This window comes from Triturus cristatus, chromosome 11, assembly GCF_964204655.1.
Source record: "Triturus cristatus chromosome 11, aTriCri1.1, whole genome shotgun sequence".
Lineage (NCBI taxonomy): Eukaryota > Metazoa > Chordata > Amphibia > Caudata > Salamandridae > Triturus > Triturus cristatus.
This window is the reverse complement of record NC_140594.1, coordinates 52,487,631-52,505,967: the sequence shown is the minus strand read 5'-3', so window position 1 is coordinate 52,505,967 and position 18,337 is coordinate 52,487,631. Positions and strand designations below refer to the sequence as shown.

At 44.5% G+C, this 18,337-nt stretch overlaps 1 protein-coding gene across 2 annotated transcripts in view; it reads right to left on the bottom strand.

Annotated features, from left to right (window-relative positions):
- Window positions 1-18,337, bottom strand: part of CDC45 (cell division cycle 45) — a 433,910-nt gene that overhangs the window by 214,267 nt on the left and 201,306 nt on the right. For both annotated transcript variants that reach the window (XM_085633419.1, XM_085633420.1), the window contains one exon: window positions 9,462-9,512. In XM_085633419.1, the coding sequence (XP_085489545.1) occupies window positions 9,462-9,512 (51 nt within the window). The remainder of the gene's footprint in view (window positions 1-9,461; window positions 9,513-18,337) is intronic.

The following is an 18,337-nucleotide window of genomic DNA, read 5'->3' as shown; positions in this document are numbered from 1 at the left end:
CTACAGGAACAATATGAGCTGGCGCCCTCTGAAATATTCAGATACATGCAGATCAGACACGCACTCATGGCGGTTAAACAAACTAACACCACACTTCCAGAGGCCCTCCCCCCTGGAGGATAGGCTGCTGACCGATTATATGAATAAGAAGGCTACTTCTCTCACTTACCACAAACTTGATAACAATCTACCTGACCCAATGCAATCCCTACGCATAAAATGGTCTAACGAACTGGGGGAATTAGACAACACAGACTGGCAGTAGGCACTCTCATCTCCGCGTGAAGTAGCGATATCCTCCAGACTGAGATTGGTACAACTGAAGATATTACATTGCACTTATTACACCAGGGTAACCTTACACAGAATAGGGGGTACCACAGATCCGCTTTGTCTGAGGAATTGTGGGGAGGAGGGTACGTTCTACCACACCATATGGCAGTGTCCGTAGATAGTGCCCTACTGGGCACCAGTAATGCGAACTATCTCTCAAGTAGATGGAGTTTCAGTTATGCCAGACCCCAAAAGATGTCTATTAAATATTTGGGAACCTACTGATCTTGGTCACGCATCACAAGATTGGGCGACCCTTGGGATGATGTTCACCAAATGTAATACAGCCCAATTATGGGGATCACGGTTCTCCTCAGCACTCCATTATTGGTGCAGGGACATCAATGGGGCCATAGTGCCGGAGAAGGCGACATATGTAAACTGTGGATGTCCCAAAAGATGGGAAAGAATACGGGGAGCATGGAATAAATATAGAGGATATATTTGCACTCCGCCTCTGACAGCATCCGATGTATGCTCTGAGTGAGGGAGGTGGGGGAAATAAAATAAAAATCAGGTGGCTTGTAACATTCCGTCTTATATTCACTGTACTGACTTGACTGTCTTGTTGATATGACTATGACAATGGGAGATGTGACATGGAAATATTGCAACGATTCAATTTGTAACTGCTTGTTATTTTGCTCTGTTATTAAACAGATTTTTTTTAAATGGAGAAGAGCTACAAATAAGTGATACACCCAACATGCTGTTGTCAGTTTTATTTACCTTTCTCATTCCACACCTCTAGGCGTGGATCAGTAAAGAAATTGTGGTAAATGTGGGCCGATCTCGAAATTGGGACTTTTCAGATGACAAAAGTCACTCCACAGAACAGGGAGATGAGGGCAGTGAGGAATCTGCAGTTAGAGTTTCCACCAGAAAGAGCATTACCAAAGGAAAGTATTTCTTTCTTCTAATGGATACTTGTAACCGCAATTCCTTAACTTTAGAGAAAATACCATAGCAGCACCTCCATACAGTAGAAGGCTTAGAGACTGTACTCAAACCATTAAGTTCTACAAAACAGAGATGGTTAAGTCACGACTATCAAGCAGTGATTCTGAGTGAATGTAAAGAGTGAAATCCAAGGTGTAGTTTGTCTAGAACAGAAACTCCAGTGCCAAGCAATTTTCGGCAGCCTCTGGCCTGGTTGAATGGAAATCAGACCTTTCAGGGCTCCTTATGGACTTCATCTGTGCCTCAAAATCTGACACCAAGCTAATCTACCAGACGACAAACCTTCATGCGGTCAAAGTAACTTAACACCCTCATTGACTCAAGGCATTGGACCTTTTTCTTTGAGGGATGAGGCAGCGCAAAGAACTCTGGTGGAGCGGGTGAATGGCTAACAAGGAAGTGTGTCACATGCTTGGCAAAAGCTGCCACCCATGTCATAAGCACCAACTTCTCAGAAAAGAAGATGACAGAGTGGGTTGGCCAACATATAAGGGTGTTGCATACTTTGTAAAGGCCAAATGTATCATGAACACCAACTTCTCAGGAAGGAAAGTGGTGTAGGGTGGCTGCACTGACCATGCCTGAAGTTCAAGCCAACATGAGAGCAAGAAGAAAAACTGTTTTCACCACCAAGAGCCTTAAAGACCAGTTTTGCAGAGGCCCCAAAAGGTGTATACATAAGAAATGTTAAGGCCAGGTTCGGGTCCCATTGAGGCATCACAAACCGTTGCGGAGGGTAGTGCGGTAGCAGGTCAAAAAGTTAATAAAAAAAGGACAGTTGTCTGGTAAAGTACAGAAAAGTACGAAAGATCATCCTTCGCGGTTCATACTGCAAGACCATGCTGGGGTAACAAAAGACCAAACATAACATATGAAAGCCTAGCCTGAAAAGAACCAATATTTCAGGCACTACCCAAGGCAACAAATATGTCCCAACGCCCCACACAGATGGGCTTGGTGGGAGGGCGTCTGGCAGCCAGGATGACATCAACCACCCCAGTCAAAGAATCAAATGCATTCAGGTGCTACAGTTCAATCTCTACACATGGAAAAGAGGTTGAGGAGATTCAGATTCATAACCTTGCTATTTGCTGAGGCATGAGGTACCCCTGAAGAGGTAGCCTGATAAGAGGACAAGCGCTCAGAAACTCCATGTAACACACTATCCAGGCCCAGACCACGGCAATTAAAATTACTTGGGAGCAGGTCTGTTCTGATCTTCTTCAGAATCTGAAGCAGCAGCAGCAGTGGAAATGTGTACAGGAGCCCCTCATTCCATTCCAGCTGGAATGCATTTCCAAACAAATGTCTTAGAGGAAAATTAAACACCCGTTTAATTTATAAGCTCTGGCATTCAAGACTCGCCAAGTAGTTGGAAATCAAGAATATTTTCTGCTAGTCCAGCCACCTTAAGAGGCGTAAGGCCTCCTGGCACAGTACCCGGAACCCACTCCGCCCTGCTTGTTGCAGTACCACATGGCGGCAGTGTAGTCATGTGACAAAGAAGGGTACAAAGTTCCTCATGTACAGTGACGACGAAGAGCCAGTAAGAGAATGTCTCAGCTGGTTAGTGCTAAGAAAGGCCGATCAGAAAAAGGGAGGGAAATTCCCTTAATTTGAACTAGTGCTCTCACACACCCAGCAAGCTAGGTGTCATGCTTCATCATATGAGCACTGCCCCTCGTCAAGTCGGCGCTGCAATCCTTGACGGGCTCCCGAAACCGGGGCTCTTTATCGGGGATCTTTTGTTCGTGCCGAGGGTGCTTGGGGGTGAGGGGCCTAGTATGGTGTGATGTAGCAGAGAAATGTGAATTAAAAGGGGTTAGTTGGTCCTACTTCAACTTTATTCCAAAGGTCAACTACCCTATTAAAAATGTGTAGAGTGGCTTAAATGCTAGGAGTTCGGTATCTAGGCAAGAGCTCTACTCTATATGATCAACATGTTTCTTGCCACAGAAGTCAGGAGGATCAGGGCAATTCGTCAGGATCAAAGTAATACTGTCTACAACAATATGTGGTAAGGTGCTATCTACATACCACTTCTTATGGTTTGTTCCTGTAGGGAAAAAGAAGAAACTCTTTATAACAAATAAAATAGCTCTTTATGCTGTACATAGCTATGAATATTGTGTCAAAGTGATCACCGTGCTTAGGCGTGCAACACGCAATCTCATTATATAGTGGTGTCTCAAACGCCATTCGGGAGTGTGGGGTGGGGCGGGAAAATTAAATATCCAAACAATTCTACGGAAAGCAAAAGGACTCACCTAAAAGGGTTGCTACAGTTGTTAGCAACGGTGCTGGCGGTTAAAAAGGAACCCAATTGGGTCCTAAAAGGGACAAAAATTGCTACCTGCTGGCACCTAGACCTTCTATGTGGTGAATCCGTTTTTTTAAAAAACACACAGATACTAATAGAGACGGTTTTCTGACAATTTTTGTCCCTTTTAGGACCCAATTGGGTTCCTTTTTAACCGCCAGCACCGTTGCTAACAACTGTAGCAACCCTTTTAGGTGAGTCCTTTTGCTTTCCGTAGAATTGTTTGGATATTTAATTTTCCCGCCCCACCCCACACTCCCGAATGGCGTTCGAGACACCACTATATAATGAGATTGCGTGTTGCACGCCTAAGCACGGTGATCACTTTGACACAATATTCATAGCTATGTACAGCATAAAGAGCTATTTTATTTGTTATAAAGAGTTTCTTCTTTTTCCCTACAGGAACAAACCATAAGAAGTGGTATGTAGATAGCACCTTACCACATATTGTTGTAGACAGTATTACTTTGATCCTGACGAATTGCCCTGATCCTCCTGACTTCTGTGGCAAGAAACATGTTGATCATATAGAGTAGAGCTCTTGCCTAGATACCTAACTCCTAGCATTTAAGCCACTCTACACATTTTTAATAGGGTAGTTGACCTTTGGAATAAAGTTGAAGTAGGACCAACTAACCCCTTTTAATTCACATTTCTCTGCTACATCACACCATACTAGGCCCCTCACCCCCAAGCACCCTCGGCACGAACAAAAGATCCCCGATAAAGAGCCCCGGTTTCGGGAGCCCGTCAAGGATTGCAGCGCCGACTTGACGAGGGGCAGTGCTCATATGATGAAGCATGACACCTAGCTTGCTGGGTGTGTGAGAGCACTAGTTCAAATTAAGGGAATTTCCCTCCCTTTTTCTGATCGGCCTTTCTTAGCACTAACCAGCTGAGACATTCTCTTACTGGCTCTTCGTCGTCACTGTACATGAGGAACTTTGTACCCTTCTTTGTCACTAGTCATATGGGGTATGTACACTGGACCTCTCTAAATAACAACACCCCTAGTCCCTACCTTTGATATAAGGCAGTGTAGTCATAACATCCTGCACCAGTCTCCCCTTTCATGAATAGCAGGAATACTGAGGGCAAAACAGATTGCCAATAGCTCTAGCAAGTTGATATGAAAGCATCTCTCCGTCAGAGAACAGAGGCCTATGATATCCCCCTCTCCCAGATGCCCTGCAAACCAGAATCGGTCACCACCATGAACTCTGTGTGGGGGAGGGAGAGTGGCATGCCACAGGTTAAGCTGGCATCAACCAACCACAACTGCATTTCCTGCACCACCTCCTTTGGAATTAGAATAGAGTCCAAGAGGTAGCTTGATATTGGACCTACCGGGACAGGAAAGTGCACTGTAGTGGAGCATGGGCCACTTGTCATATTGAGATGAGAAGGATACACAAGGCCAGGAGACCAACAAGACGGAAACATTCTCGCAGAAGCCCAGGACTGATCCTGGGGTTATATTCAGAATGTCCTGGACTCGCTGCAGAGATGGAAAGGCCCGGAATGCCACCGTATCTAGAACTGCCCCAGTGAATGGAAGACTTTACGTGGGGCTAAGGTGAGACTTCAACTTGTTGATGGCGAAACCCAATGACATCAGGAGTCTAACCATTGTCCAGAGGGGGTGCATGACTGATGGGGACTAGCTTGCCTTTAGCAGCCAGTTGTCGAGTACTCTCGGCCTCTAAAACGACGACCACCATCACTTTCATGAATACCAGAGAGGCAGAGGTGACGCAGAAGGGAAACACAAAATACTGCATAGTCTTGGCCCACTTTGAACCACGAGTAAAGACTGAAGGCCATGCAGGGAATACGTGTCCCCAAAAATAGTATTAAGTCTCATGTTGCCAGCAAATGCATTCTGAATTTGTCAGTCTGCAGAAAGGCATTGAATAAGCAGAGGTCCAGAATAAGAATCAGACTCCCATGCTCTTTCTGAAAGAAGAAGTAACACAAATTGTACCCCTTACCTTTCTCAGAGACTGTTCTCCATTCAGTGGCACCCTTGGAGAGTAATAGATGGACCTTCTGCATCAAGATTGCGGAGTGCTCTCCATGAAGGATGCTCTGCCATGGGGAGAAAATGCTAAATCCTGCCATTCATGAGTTGTTGAGTGTAAACTAACAGCCTGGTAGCTGCCTCAACATGGGAGAAGAAATTGGAAGACTGTATTCCCTGCTGCTCTGTACAACTGTGACTGGGGGTGCAAACACAACCAGAAAGTACTGGGTTGGCTACTATAGAACATGCTTAGAGCGCTGGTGCTGCCGGCAAACAAGCCCTCTAGAGTAACCCCTGAATTTCCTGAACTAGTGAGCAAATTTCTTTGCAGGAGTGAAAGCCGACAGATCAGGCAGTGGAGGAACAGTTTCGGATGCATTCTTCAACAGAATCATCTTCTCTTCAAAGAGTTTGGACCCATCAAAGAGCATAGCCACGAGGGATGCCTGCACATTACCAGAAAACCCAGTCAACCTCATCAAGGCCTGCCGTCTGAGCACAAGACTGCTGCCAACAGCTCTGCCAATGCAGTCAGTGCTTCCTGAAGTATGCATTTTTGTAAGTGGAAAAGCAAAGCATCACCTATGTAATGAGGGGGAGATCAGTGTTTTGAGTGACCGCGTCAGCCACCTGTACTGGCTCAGAACAAGAGACAAAAAAAGAATGTTGTCTCTCTTGGTAGTGGCATCAAGGCAGAGGTTTCAAATTAGAGTACAGATGTATGACAACCGGTTGCGCTTTACTAATTTAGTATTGAGACATCAGTCTACACTGCGCTAATGTTGGCTCGGGTCAGACCACTGGCACTATTTCTTCTACCAGAGGAGTCTATGTCAGTGCAGCAGTCTGTATAGGAGTCAATGAAGCTGGAGAGTGGGTCTTGAGGAGAAAAGTGTCAATGGAGAATCCGCTGGCAGTACTAAGACTGGAGTCGTCTGTAGCTCCATGGGCTGAAGGCGCACCAGAAGAGCTGGATAAATTCTGCAACGTGGCCTCCTTGAAAGCCACTTTCTGCTGCAGAGTCAGAGGTGGCAAACTCTGGGTGTGCTGGGATCAACTACAGAATCTGTTCAGATTCAGGGGACTTCAAAGGAGTGTCATACGACACCCTTATGCTGTCAAGAGACAGAGTAAAGGGTTGAGTATCACTTTGTTCTCATATGCTTGTGTTTGGATTAGATTTAGACTTACCCAAGGACTTCCAGTGTGAAGTAGATTTCTTGCCAGACAGCCTTGTGGTCAGGACCTGAGCCTGGGGCTGCAACGTACAGATCCATGCATCCACCGCTTTCACTTGCCAGCCCAGGATCGCTTTTGGATACAAGAAGGCCCACCGTAACATGGGCCTGAAGTCATGCCAAGAGTAGGGTAGGAGGAATTCGTGGATTTCCACGGAGTTACGCAAGCAGCCGAATTCCAATCGCCGTACATGCTCGAATAAAGTAAACCAGTTAGTCCCCCACTTCAGAGGTTCGGAGTGAGTTACCCTGTTCCCCCTCGGTGGGAGTGTTGCATTGCATCTCTTTGGGAGTGTGTTATTATATTGCGCTCCGTTCTTCCACATTAGCACATTTATAGGGAAGATGTCGTGTTATATCTTCTACGCCATGCTGCAAGCGTTCGCCTGGTTTAAGTGGGCATGGCAAAAAGGCCTGACAGTTACCCCAGGAAACAAACACCGCATGTTTCTATCGAACAACCCTCAAATTTTAAAAGAAAAAAGTACATTCAATAACCCATTGATAATGTTCAATACAGAACTACCATTTTGAGGACAGCGGACATTAGTGTCTAACACCAATATCACCCACATGAGCTGCAGAATTGAGGGTGGCAATCAACTTGGGCATGTGCGGGGTGTCGACTGTCGAAGTAGAGTACCCGGTGTTTACAGGGCGGTCAGGGATAGGGTAGTTGGAGCCCTTGCGCTGCTTCAGTCGGAAACCTTCTTGTGAAGATCAGATTAGGGAGGTATTGGGGCCCCCAGTCCACAACGGGAAGGAGATGAACTGCTCCCGAGCCCTCCAACACAGCCGAGAGTCTGACTCCTGGAAGGTAGAGTCCTCATCGCCAGTACTGCTGCCATCGTCTTCGTCATCTAAGGGGGAAAAGTGTTGTGTTTTGAGGATTAAGGGTGCATCAGTCCAGGGGAAGAACCCGCTCGGCCGAAGCTCATGCTCATATTGGTGGTCACTTTGGTAACCACAGTCTGGTGAACAGAACGAAGGCTTTGTAGAAGGGCGCAGAACTCCTCAGTGGCCATTTTACAGGCTCTCTTCAGCTGGGCTTTTCTTGTGGTAAAAAGATATAAGGAGGCATACTGGAAGTTGTGGTCTTCATGCCACATGCTCAGCGTCTGGACCTAGCTTAACTTGTGCCAAAAAATAACTGTTTCCCAAGGTGCACCGCAAAAGCTGCCTTGAAATTTGTGCCCGTGCAGGATGCCTTCACACAAATGTGCCTGAATCACAACATATGAAAGACATGGACTGGGGCATTCACCAATTAAATTGGAGGCAGTGTTTTCCTTCGAATTGCAGCATATTTGGCGATACTGATTTGTGTGGGTGGATCACAGAAGAAGAGTTCTTTTTATAGGAAAATGTGTTTGAAATGAGATTCGTACATGATCCTTTGACTCATCGGCACCCTTCAACAACATCTTTACTACTTCCACAACAGAGGAAAAACTGAGGTTTCAAGGCAGTTAACAAATCATGGCCGACCTGGGAGTCACTGAGCAGGCACCTGTGCTTCCTCAAGGCCTTTTAAGAGCACAGTGACTCCTAGTGCCATAAGTATTCTGATCTACTTTGCCCGATGAGGCCTTTACCTTCAAAATAATTAGGAGTGAGCAGGCACGCTGGTAAACTCTGCTACGCCGACGGTATGCAGAGTTTTTTTCACCAAACTCCGTGCTCTCAAGTGGAGCGCGGAGTGGCAAAACTCCACCGGCAGAGCAGAGTTCACAGCCCACCCCTAGTCATAAGACCAATAAAGTCAGGAGCGAAACTGTGGACCAACGTCAGAAGGCTTGGAAAGAAAGGAACCAACGTCAATGAGCAGGGGTGGTACTTGTATGCGGATCTGACCAATCACCTTCGGGCGGTGCAGTTTTACTACAAAGTTTGACAAAACCATCCAAGGGCAAGCAGGAGCACTGTTAAGGAAACTCTCCAGATCCAGTCAGGCCCCTATGGATATTGTCAAGGTGAGGAATCTGTGGATAGGCGTAACTATTAGGAATGTGTATTTATGCTTGACTGTCAATATGGATAAACTAAAATAAATGCATTTGCAGTCAGATATAGAAAGCCACCACTATTGACACCACAATGGATAACCCTAGTTAGTGTAATCCACCTCAAATCCATTCCTCATTGCGCTTTGTATTCTTTACTGACTCTTATGTGCAAGACTTGTGTTCAAACAGTATCACTGCTTCTAAATAGTTAGCCATTGCAAAAGCCATTTACCACACAATCACCATAAGACATCACAAGTAGCACACCACACCCACAGCATCTCTGCAGCTAACTCCTACACTAACCAGTAATAATATAACTGAAAGCAAGGCAATGGCCTTTTGTTAACCTCCAATTAAAGCAAAAAGTCCTATGGCATAATGCACATATACATATACATATACATATACACACACTCTTTGCACCAACAGTGCTATCACCACTGATCAAAATTATGTCTCCTTCTCTGCTCTGTCCACACTTAGTGTTTAATTAGCTGATCCTGCATTTGCAAATATTAGTCTTTTGCAGATAGTAGTCTAATGCAAATGTTAAGCAGTATCAAGGGTGTTCTTACTGTGTGATTTTGTCTTGAACCCATTGATCTGTCAGTCCAACAATTGACCACCTGCGAGAAGGAACAAAATCAAGTTAGAAGGCAAGTTTACACATCGAAAAGAGAAGCAAAGTCGCCATCATTCTCATTTACACTTAAAACACACTAACTCTGCCATATAAGTATCTTAAATACTCGCATGCTTTTAAATGTTTCCCATCAGACTGGCAATTTTAAGCAGACAAAGTATTAAAGACACCAGTATCCTATGTAACCTATCAGTCTTATTATTTAAGTCTTTGGTCTGGTCAATCAGGTAAGATTTTTCTAACAACTTAGCCACAAATATTGTTGCAGGGATTCTGCCGAGTCATAGAACTATGCTTGGGCTCATGGAACCTTAGTAGGCAGGGACTGAGTTTTCCGACCACCTCAGAACCCATGAGCCTGGGGACTAACTAGCTATAGTGTCTTACATGCCATCCCACTCACTCACAGAGGAACAAGGGATTAGACACCCCAAAACACAACACTCCTGCCCCTCTCAGGAATCGCGGTTGCAGAACACACCCTTTTGCTCTCACTCTCGTACAAAATAAGATTAGACAGACACGAAAAAAGTTTAAAATGTTTATTTTAACTAACGTGCTCTAGTATGCAGTATACATGCCACAACAAGTAGAAAAATGCCAAACACAAATACGGTTCGCATAGCAAGTAGTCCTTAAACCATAAAAGGTACTGTAATTGTATATGACAGTGGGTCCTAACCCCCCCCCCACCTCCCCTGGTGAAACATTCGAAGATCTCTGGGCGTTTAGCAGCAGACCCGGTACCTCAGTCCATAGATGGAAGATCTATATGACAGGTGAGGGTCACGCTCCCTTCTCTGAAAAGATCCCTCTCAAACTGTCTGTTACCCACCCATGTAAACCTATATGACTAAAGTACATGGTCCCAAACAACAGCTGAATCTGCGTGTTTTGTCTAGGTGCTAGGGCCCGACTAGAACAGAACAACAAGGGGCATTGTTGTTGGACCTTTTCTGCAGTATTCAGACTAAATCCCAGGAAATAAAAGAACGTAAAAACAGCAGGTTCTGTGTAAAAGTTGCAGGGTGGCACAAAGCAAAATATGTTCGTATAGTAACGTGTGCAAAGCCAAAGATAATCCGCCATGGGCTCATGCTAACATAGGGAAAACGACAATGGCCACCTGGACCACGTGATAATGTAAGTTCAAGAGAATGGGTGACTACGTACAAATCCTTGAAAAATGCCCAAGACGACGACGAAATTATTAGTGACTGGTAATTCTATTTCTCGATCATGGATATTATACTCCTACTGTGTTTACCATTTTTAAACTGGAAAACAAGGGAGGAGACATACTGTAAACAGAGGTCAAAAAGACGTTACACTTTTATAAACTGTATAGGCTGAGCCTACCCATCATGCCTTGGAGGGCCAGACAGTACATTTTTTTTTTAAAAGGACTGAACATATGTGAAATAAGAAATGTTTTTTTTTTACCTGTAATCCCAGTTCTGTCTCAGGAGAATCTCCATTGAAGTCATAAGCAATGACTAGTTCACGCCCATGTGCAAGGAGTCCAGGAGTCCTTTTCATACTATGTATTCTAAAGTGTAGATGTTCACCTTTCTTCAGAAAGGCCTGTAAAAGCACTTGGGATAAGAACATTAGGCAGCCAATTAGGAAGGCTACAATGGCTAATTCTTCAGATTATACTCAAAAAGGGTAAAGAAACCCATATATATGTTTATTTAAAGCCAAATACTTTCTTAGACCGCTTAAATCCAACAAACCCTTTTTGTTTAAATAGAGGATGAAGGGTGGAAGGACAGTGTAGCCCTGTAGGCTGCCAGTATGTGAGTGCTAAAATAGTGTCTGTGCCTTTAAGAACCGAGAGACCACCAGTATTTCATCATGCCCAGCAGGTGGCAGTTGCTTCAATTCTTTTTTGACAAGATGTGGCAGTAATAGAACGGTCCAATAATCGCCTCCATTATCTCCACTGGGGAGGCTAGAGGGTTGCTTACGACTTCAATGGAGATAACCCAGAGAGAGAATTAGGATTACAGGTAAGAAACCATTCTGTCTCTCTCAAGGGATCTCCATTGATAGTTCCAAGCACTGAATAGTGGCAGGCCCATCCCCACCAAGAACGGTGGAAAAGAGTGAGGAACAATCCAACGACCAAATTTAAGCAAACCTTTCTCAGGGAGGCCTGTTCTACATCATATGTTCTAACATTTGAGTCCAAACAATAAGGTTTGGTAAATGTGTGAACAGATCTCCATGTAGCCTCTTTGCAAATTTCAGTTATAGGGACATTTCTCATCAAAGCGGCAGTAGCAGCTTTCCCCCACTAAAATGAGCTTTAGGTCTAGCGGACAATTTATTCGCTTTTTGGTAGGTTAATAGGATGCAAGATACTATCCATCAGGATATGGTTTGTTTGGAAGTAGCTAGACCTGTACGGACCGGTCTAAAGTTTACAAATAATTAGTCCAATTTACATATGTCTTGAGTTTTGTCAAAATAAAACTAAGACCCACATAACATCTAGGACATGGAGAGTTCTTTCAGCAGGGGTGGAAGGATGCTCAAAGTTGGTAAGAAAATCGTCCGACACAAAAATCCGAAAATAATTTAGGAAGGAATTTGGGGCGAGTCCTCATCTCTACCTTGTTGGAGCGAAACGCAGTGTATGGTTCGTAAGAACACAATGACTGGTTTTCGCTAACACTACATGTGCATGTGATTGCTATGAGGAAAGCAGTTTTCCATGAGAAATTTTGTAAGGACGATTTGTGAATGGGTTCAAAAGGGTCCTGGATGAGGCATGAGAGAACTATATTGAGCTCCTAGGAAAGGAAAGCCCTTTTCATCCCTTCTAAGAAATCCTTGATAATGGAAATTTTTAAAGAAAAAGAGGTTTAGGAAGGACATTTTCTGTAGCACTAAGAGCTGCCAAATGAATTTTTATGGAAGAGAAATGCAAGCCAGATTTTGCCAAGTGAAGTAATTATGTAAGAATTACATCTTCTTGGCAGGTTGTTGGGTCTACATTCTTGTTAGAGTACCAAATGCAAAATCTCTTCCATTTGAATGAACAGGCTGAACGAGTTGACAGTCGTTTAGCCTCCTTGTGAGTGTACATGCATTCTTGCAAAAGGTTTAGGTGTCCATAGTGAACTAGCTCAGGAGCCATGCTGCCAAATTCAAGGATTAAAGATTGGGGTGAACCACCTGGTCTCTGAAATTCGAGAATATCCAGTCTGCACTGCAGCTTGGGATGTGGATGCTCTAACAAGTGAAGAAGGTCCGTGAACCATCATTGACGCGGCACTCCAGAACAATCAAGATCATTCTGGCTCTCAAAAAAGATAGCCGATGAGGACGGACGGGATCAGGGAGATTGGAGGAAAGGCGTAGAGAAATGTTCCGGACCAGTCTATCCACAGGACATTCAACAGTGTCCCTGGTTGGAAGAACCCCCAAAGTGAAGCCAGGGTATTTTTCAGTTATCTGCGGTGGCGAAAATGTCGATGTGATGAAGATGTTTTGCACAGAGTCATGGTGAAGCACCCATTCGTGGTTTCCTGCAAGACTCTAGTCTGCTTGAACATTTTGAACACCTGGGAGATGAGTTGCAGTGATCCACAGGTCTCTGCCTATCAGCCACTTCCAAACGGTCTGGGCCTTGTGGGACTAAAGGTCTGGGCCTCATGGGATTAAAGGTCTGGTCCTCATCCCCCGCCCCCCCCCCCCCCCACCACCACCCCCCTGCTTGCTGAGGTAGTACATGGTTGTCAGAGATTGATGTGGTAGGTTCTCTCTCTCAGAGACCATGTTCTCTGGATTTGGAGGTGATCCATGTGTACTCCTCATCCTAGCAACAAGACATCTGTTACTATGGTCTGGGAAGAAACATCTTGGTGAAATGAAATGCCTTGAAGCAGATTCGGAGAACACCATTTCAGAGACTGTATTGCAGGGGGTGGGCTTGGAGGTATCCTGTCCTCCCAATTGCCCATGAGTTGGTCCCACTGATCCGAGGCATTTCTGAAGAGGACACATGGATACGGCCATTTGGAGTTAGAAAGAGACATGAAGCCATTGAGCTGAAGACTGAGGAGAGATGACACTGTCCTCACTGTGGGTGAGAGGCTTTCATGAGGGATTGACACTTGAGACGGATCGATAACAGTCTCTCCTCTGAAAGAAACACTTTTGATTGACTGGTGTCAACAGAGGCCCCCAAATAATGCAACGTCGGAGTGGATGGTGGCTTGCTGTGATTCATATTCTGCCCTAATCGTTGAAGGTGGTCACTCGTCCACTGCTAATGCAGACTGGCTTCCTGAGGAGTCGACGCCCTGTTGAGCCAATCGCCTAGATAGCAGTAGACAAAAACTATGACTCAGGAGGTGGGCAGCTACCACTGCCATGCAGTTCGAGAAAGTTCTGGGGGCTGATTTGAGGTCAAACAGAAGCACTTTGCACTGGTAATGCTCTTGACCTACAAGGAAACTCAAGAACTTGCAATGCTTCTTGACTACTGGAAGAACGCATCTTGGAGGTCTATTGAGCAGAGCCAGTCTCCCTGGTTTAACTGGCGACAGATCGGATGCAGTGCCAGCATTCGAAACTCTTCGAGTCAATATGTTGGCCAGTTTCAAGTTGAGAATGGGTATGAGCTCATTTCTGGGACCTTTATTTTTTACCTTAAAGTATCAGGAATAAATGCCAGTTCCTCGCTGTTTGGGAGGACGTCTCTACTGCCTAGTCCTGGAGAAGTATGTGGACTTCCAAGTGCAGAATCTGTACTTGGTGACTGGATGGTTTTGGTGGTATATTTGGCAGAGGACTGGTGAACCTGAGACAATGCCCATTTTGAACTATATTTGTTACCCAGACATCTTTTGTGATGGACTGCCACTCTGACAGAAAATGTGAAATACTTTCTCCTACCAGAGTGGTTACGGAAGAAGGGGGAAGGAAAGATTCAAGGCTTGGAGTCTGCTGTAGGCTTTCCAGCTGAACAGGCTAAGTGGCTCTACCACTAGGCTGCCATCGCTGATGTTGGGATTGCTGGTGACAAGGTTACCAGAGGTTTGAACCGTCTGAGGCAAAAAACAGCAGTTGGTAGGGCTTGTATAGCCTATGCTGTTCTTTTCGTTTTTCAAGGCCAACTGCCTTGAGGTTGTCCATTTTCAACTTCATCCAGGCCAGCTAGTCATCCTTGTGACTGCTGAAGTGTGTGGATACGGAAAATGGCAATTAAGGATCTGCTGCTGTGATTCATGCTTGAGGGCCATAAGGGGGAGCCATGAATGTCTGCGCAATTTCACCCTGTGACAGTACTTGTGTGCCGTTAGCAAGGATGAATCGGCTGCAGCACTGACGATCTGGTTGGAGACCATCATCCCCTCCTTGACGACCTCAAGGAAGTCTTCCCTTTTGTCTGTGGGGAGATCGTTGGCAAATTTCTGTAAGGCCCTATCGTGCCTGCCCAGAAAAGCTGATGCACTGGGTGCCTTTCTGGTAGTAGCAGCTGTACCGCATACCTTGCGACCCACTGAATCCAGCTTTTTACTCTCCTTGTCTGGAGGTACAGTAGACAAAGGAGTTGTCGTATGTTGTTTCTTAGTGAATAAGATGACCACAGAATCCATGGGTGTGTCGAAGCGGTTCCTGCTCTGGAGGGTTGACGTCACACTCCCTCAATGTCGTGCCGGTGTATTCACCTTCCATGACAATCTACCATGTCTCGACGTCTATCTTCGCCTCCTCATCCATGTCGACCCTATCCTTGATGTTGAACAAGTGGATTCTGTGCCTTGTCTCGACATCCATCTTCTCAACGTCAACCTGGAACTATGTCGTTTTGGGCTGTACTCCTCTTTTTTGACCTTCCACACCTGGGGTCCTCAGAGGACGGTGGAAGAGCCCTGGTAGTGGACTGACCCTCTCCTCGCTCTCCTGATGTCCCACCTTCAGAATGCATCTGTTGCCTGCATCACACTTTTTGCCATGGAGGTTAATTTTCTCCCTTTCCCTCTGGGTATGCCTGGAAAGCTTCCTGCAGTGCTGGCATTTGTCAGGAACATGGCTTACGGAAAGGCAGATGATGAAGACGTAGTGGGGGTCTGACTTGCCCTTCTTTCTCCCACAGGCAGGACACTTGTAAAATAAAGCTGGCATTTTATTTGATTAAATACCACAAATTCCTGTCGGAAAAAGAAAATGAATGGGACCGTTAAACACCATCTTGTGAAGTAGTCGTCACAATAATCCACGAGATTTTTGGACGAGAAAAAGACAAAAAGGTCAAGCACAGTGCTCCAAGATCCTGTCACCAGGAGCCGGAAAAAGAACGGAAGAACCTGCTGAACATGATGGGATACTGGTGGTCTCTGGGTTCTTAAAGGCAGAGACACTGTTTGTACACCAACAAAGGCATCCTACATGGCTACACTGTCCTTCCATGCTTCATCTTTCTACTTTTCCAAAAAGGGTTTGTGAAGGAGATGTATGATGTCTACGAAAGTATTTGGCTTTTAATATACATATATATATATATATATATATATATATATATATATATATATATATATATATATAGGTTTCTTTACTCGTTTTAAAGTATAATCTTAAGAATTGCCCATTGTAGCCTTCCTTTTAAGCTGAATAATAAGGGCTCCAGGAGTCCCCGCACGTGGGCAGGACTATTCAGTGCTAATGATTATCCTTGGCAATCCCTTGAGAGAGCACTATAATGTCCTACTTTATGTTTCATTCATGAAGAGGCATGAATTACGGTCATGGATTCATAGAGAATAGTCACAATGGAAAATTATGACCACAGTTTATTGTCCAGTGTGTTATATGGTTCACATCAGGGTCACATCCAGATAAATGTCTTAAGGTTTACTGAAAGGGAAAGACAGTAATTTCGAAGGAGACTAGAGGATTACTACTGGTGGCAAAGCTTGACTAAACCAATCATGAAGGTGTAGGTAAAGTGTAGTCGGCGTCAAATGCAGTCATTACTGCTGCAAGCAAAATATTGGGCCTCCACTGCGAAACATGAACATGTTTGGAAAGAAGAGTGAGAAGAACATACTTCAATAAGGAAATATGCATCTTTCAGTGCAATCACAGAATAACTCTCCTTGTTACTGAAACTCGAAAAATTATATAAATGGTAATCTTGAAATTCAGGGTCGGTTCCCTTCCAGACCCACACTGCATAATTAAACTGAATTAAAGGCTGAACGGAAAGTCAGGAAAAATTAACTGCATGTACAACAAAAACACGAATAAAAAGGCTTTAAAAAAACATTGATGCTGCACTTTTTCTTGCATGAGTAATTGGGCTTGGACTTTGTATCAGACAATCAAGGTTGCACCATTACTACTTTGGGTTTCTGTTAGGACTAACAAACATACATCTCTCAATCGGGAGAGTATCTTCGACTGCTTGAAATGTGAGAAAGGTACTTCCATCCCCTAGCTAAATTATGTGCAATCTTCCTCCAAAGACATTTGGTGGAATTAAATGTATACTTCTCATGATTCTTTGACCAAGTGAGATATTCAGAAAGTTACAAAGCTCTTCACAAGCCCTAGGGTGACATCTAGGGAGAAAGAGAATTGAGTAAATCTTCTCTGCGTGTTTATGATATTGTACAAACATCACCCTGCCTTAAACCTTATTTGACTTTGATCTTGAGTCCTTGGGAAAGAGCTCTCTTAACCAAATTTCAGCTGGATACCATTAGATCTTTGCTCTGTTTTCCTTTGGGCCATTATGAAAAATCATCCATTTTAATTTGCCTGTGTGATGAGATCTACGTACAAATTCTATATAGTTTTATTTTGTAAATATTGTGAATTCCAAACAGACATTTTTTTAACCAATTCTTAAATTTTACAGTTTGCCGATATAAGCCTGCTTTGTACTTCATGCATATGCTCTCAAATCCTTTTATTTGCTTTTACGTTGGGAATTTTTGCAAGTCAGCTGGACACAATTAGAATTCTTTGACCGTTTGATAATTCCTTTTATATAATGTTGCTACTAAAATGAAGATCAGTCTTTTAACGGTCTGTGATATTTCTGTATATAAAGTGTTTAGGATTGTTCTTTTTAATTGATTCAATAAAATAAAAGAAACACATAAAGAAGTGGCATAGTAGAAGAAAACAAGTTACTTACCTGTAACTTCAGTTATCCAGCATTGGTATCTTTCATAGATTCACATGCTTGAATCATCCCCGCCGTCTAGGTGGGAGTCTCACGGTACAAATAAAATATATACATAATACAGTGGCGTCACTAGGGGATGTGGGGGGGGCAGCGGGGTGGGGGGGGGGGGCGGACCGCACCGGGTGACACCATCACATGGGGAAACACCATGGTCCGTGTCCACAATAATCTTGGCCGGAGGCCGGGTAAGGTTCGACAGACAGTAATATTATTTTGCATTTTGGTCTCACGGAGTCCGTGACACCAAATGCTAAATAATATTACTGTCTGTCGAACCTTACCCGGCCGCCGGCCAAGATTATTGTCCAATTAGGCTACGATGTCAGCGTCACTCACGGACCCGCCGTTTTCATCACTGCCCATGGGGTTTTGTAGCGCCAGGTGCACGCCTGTCTTCCTCTGCAGCCTGCAGCTGGTAAGTGGCTCCCCCATTCTTCACTTTGCTGTGTTTGAAAGTATGCCCTTTGAACTGGGAGCCGGAAAAAAAGGTACACCATGCCGCAAACAGCATCTTTTAATACACAGCTTTCCTAAAGTTACAGCATGTGCCTCTGCCTTTCCCATTCACAGAGCACATCTCCGTGGCCACTAGAGTACGC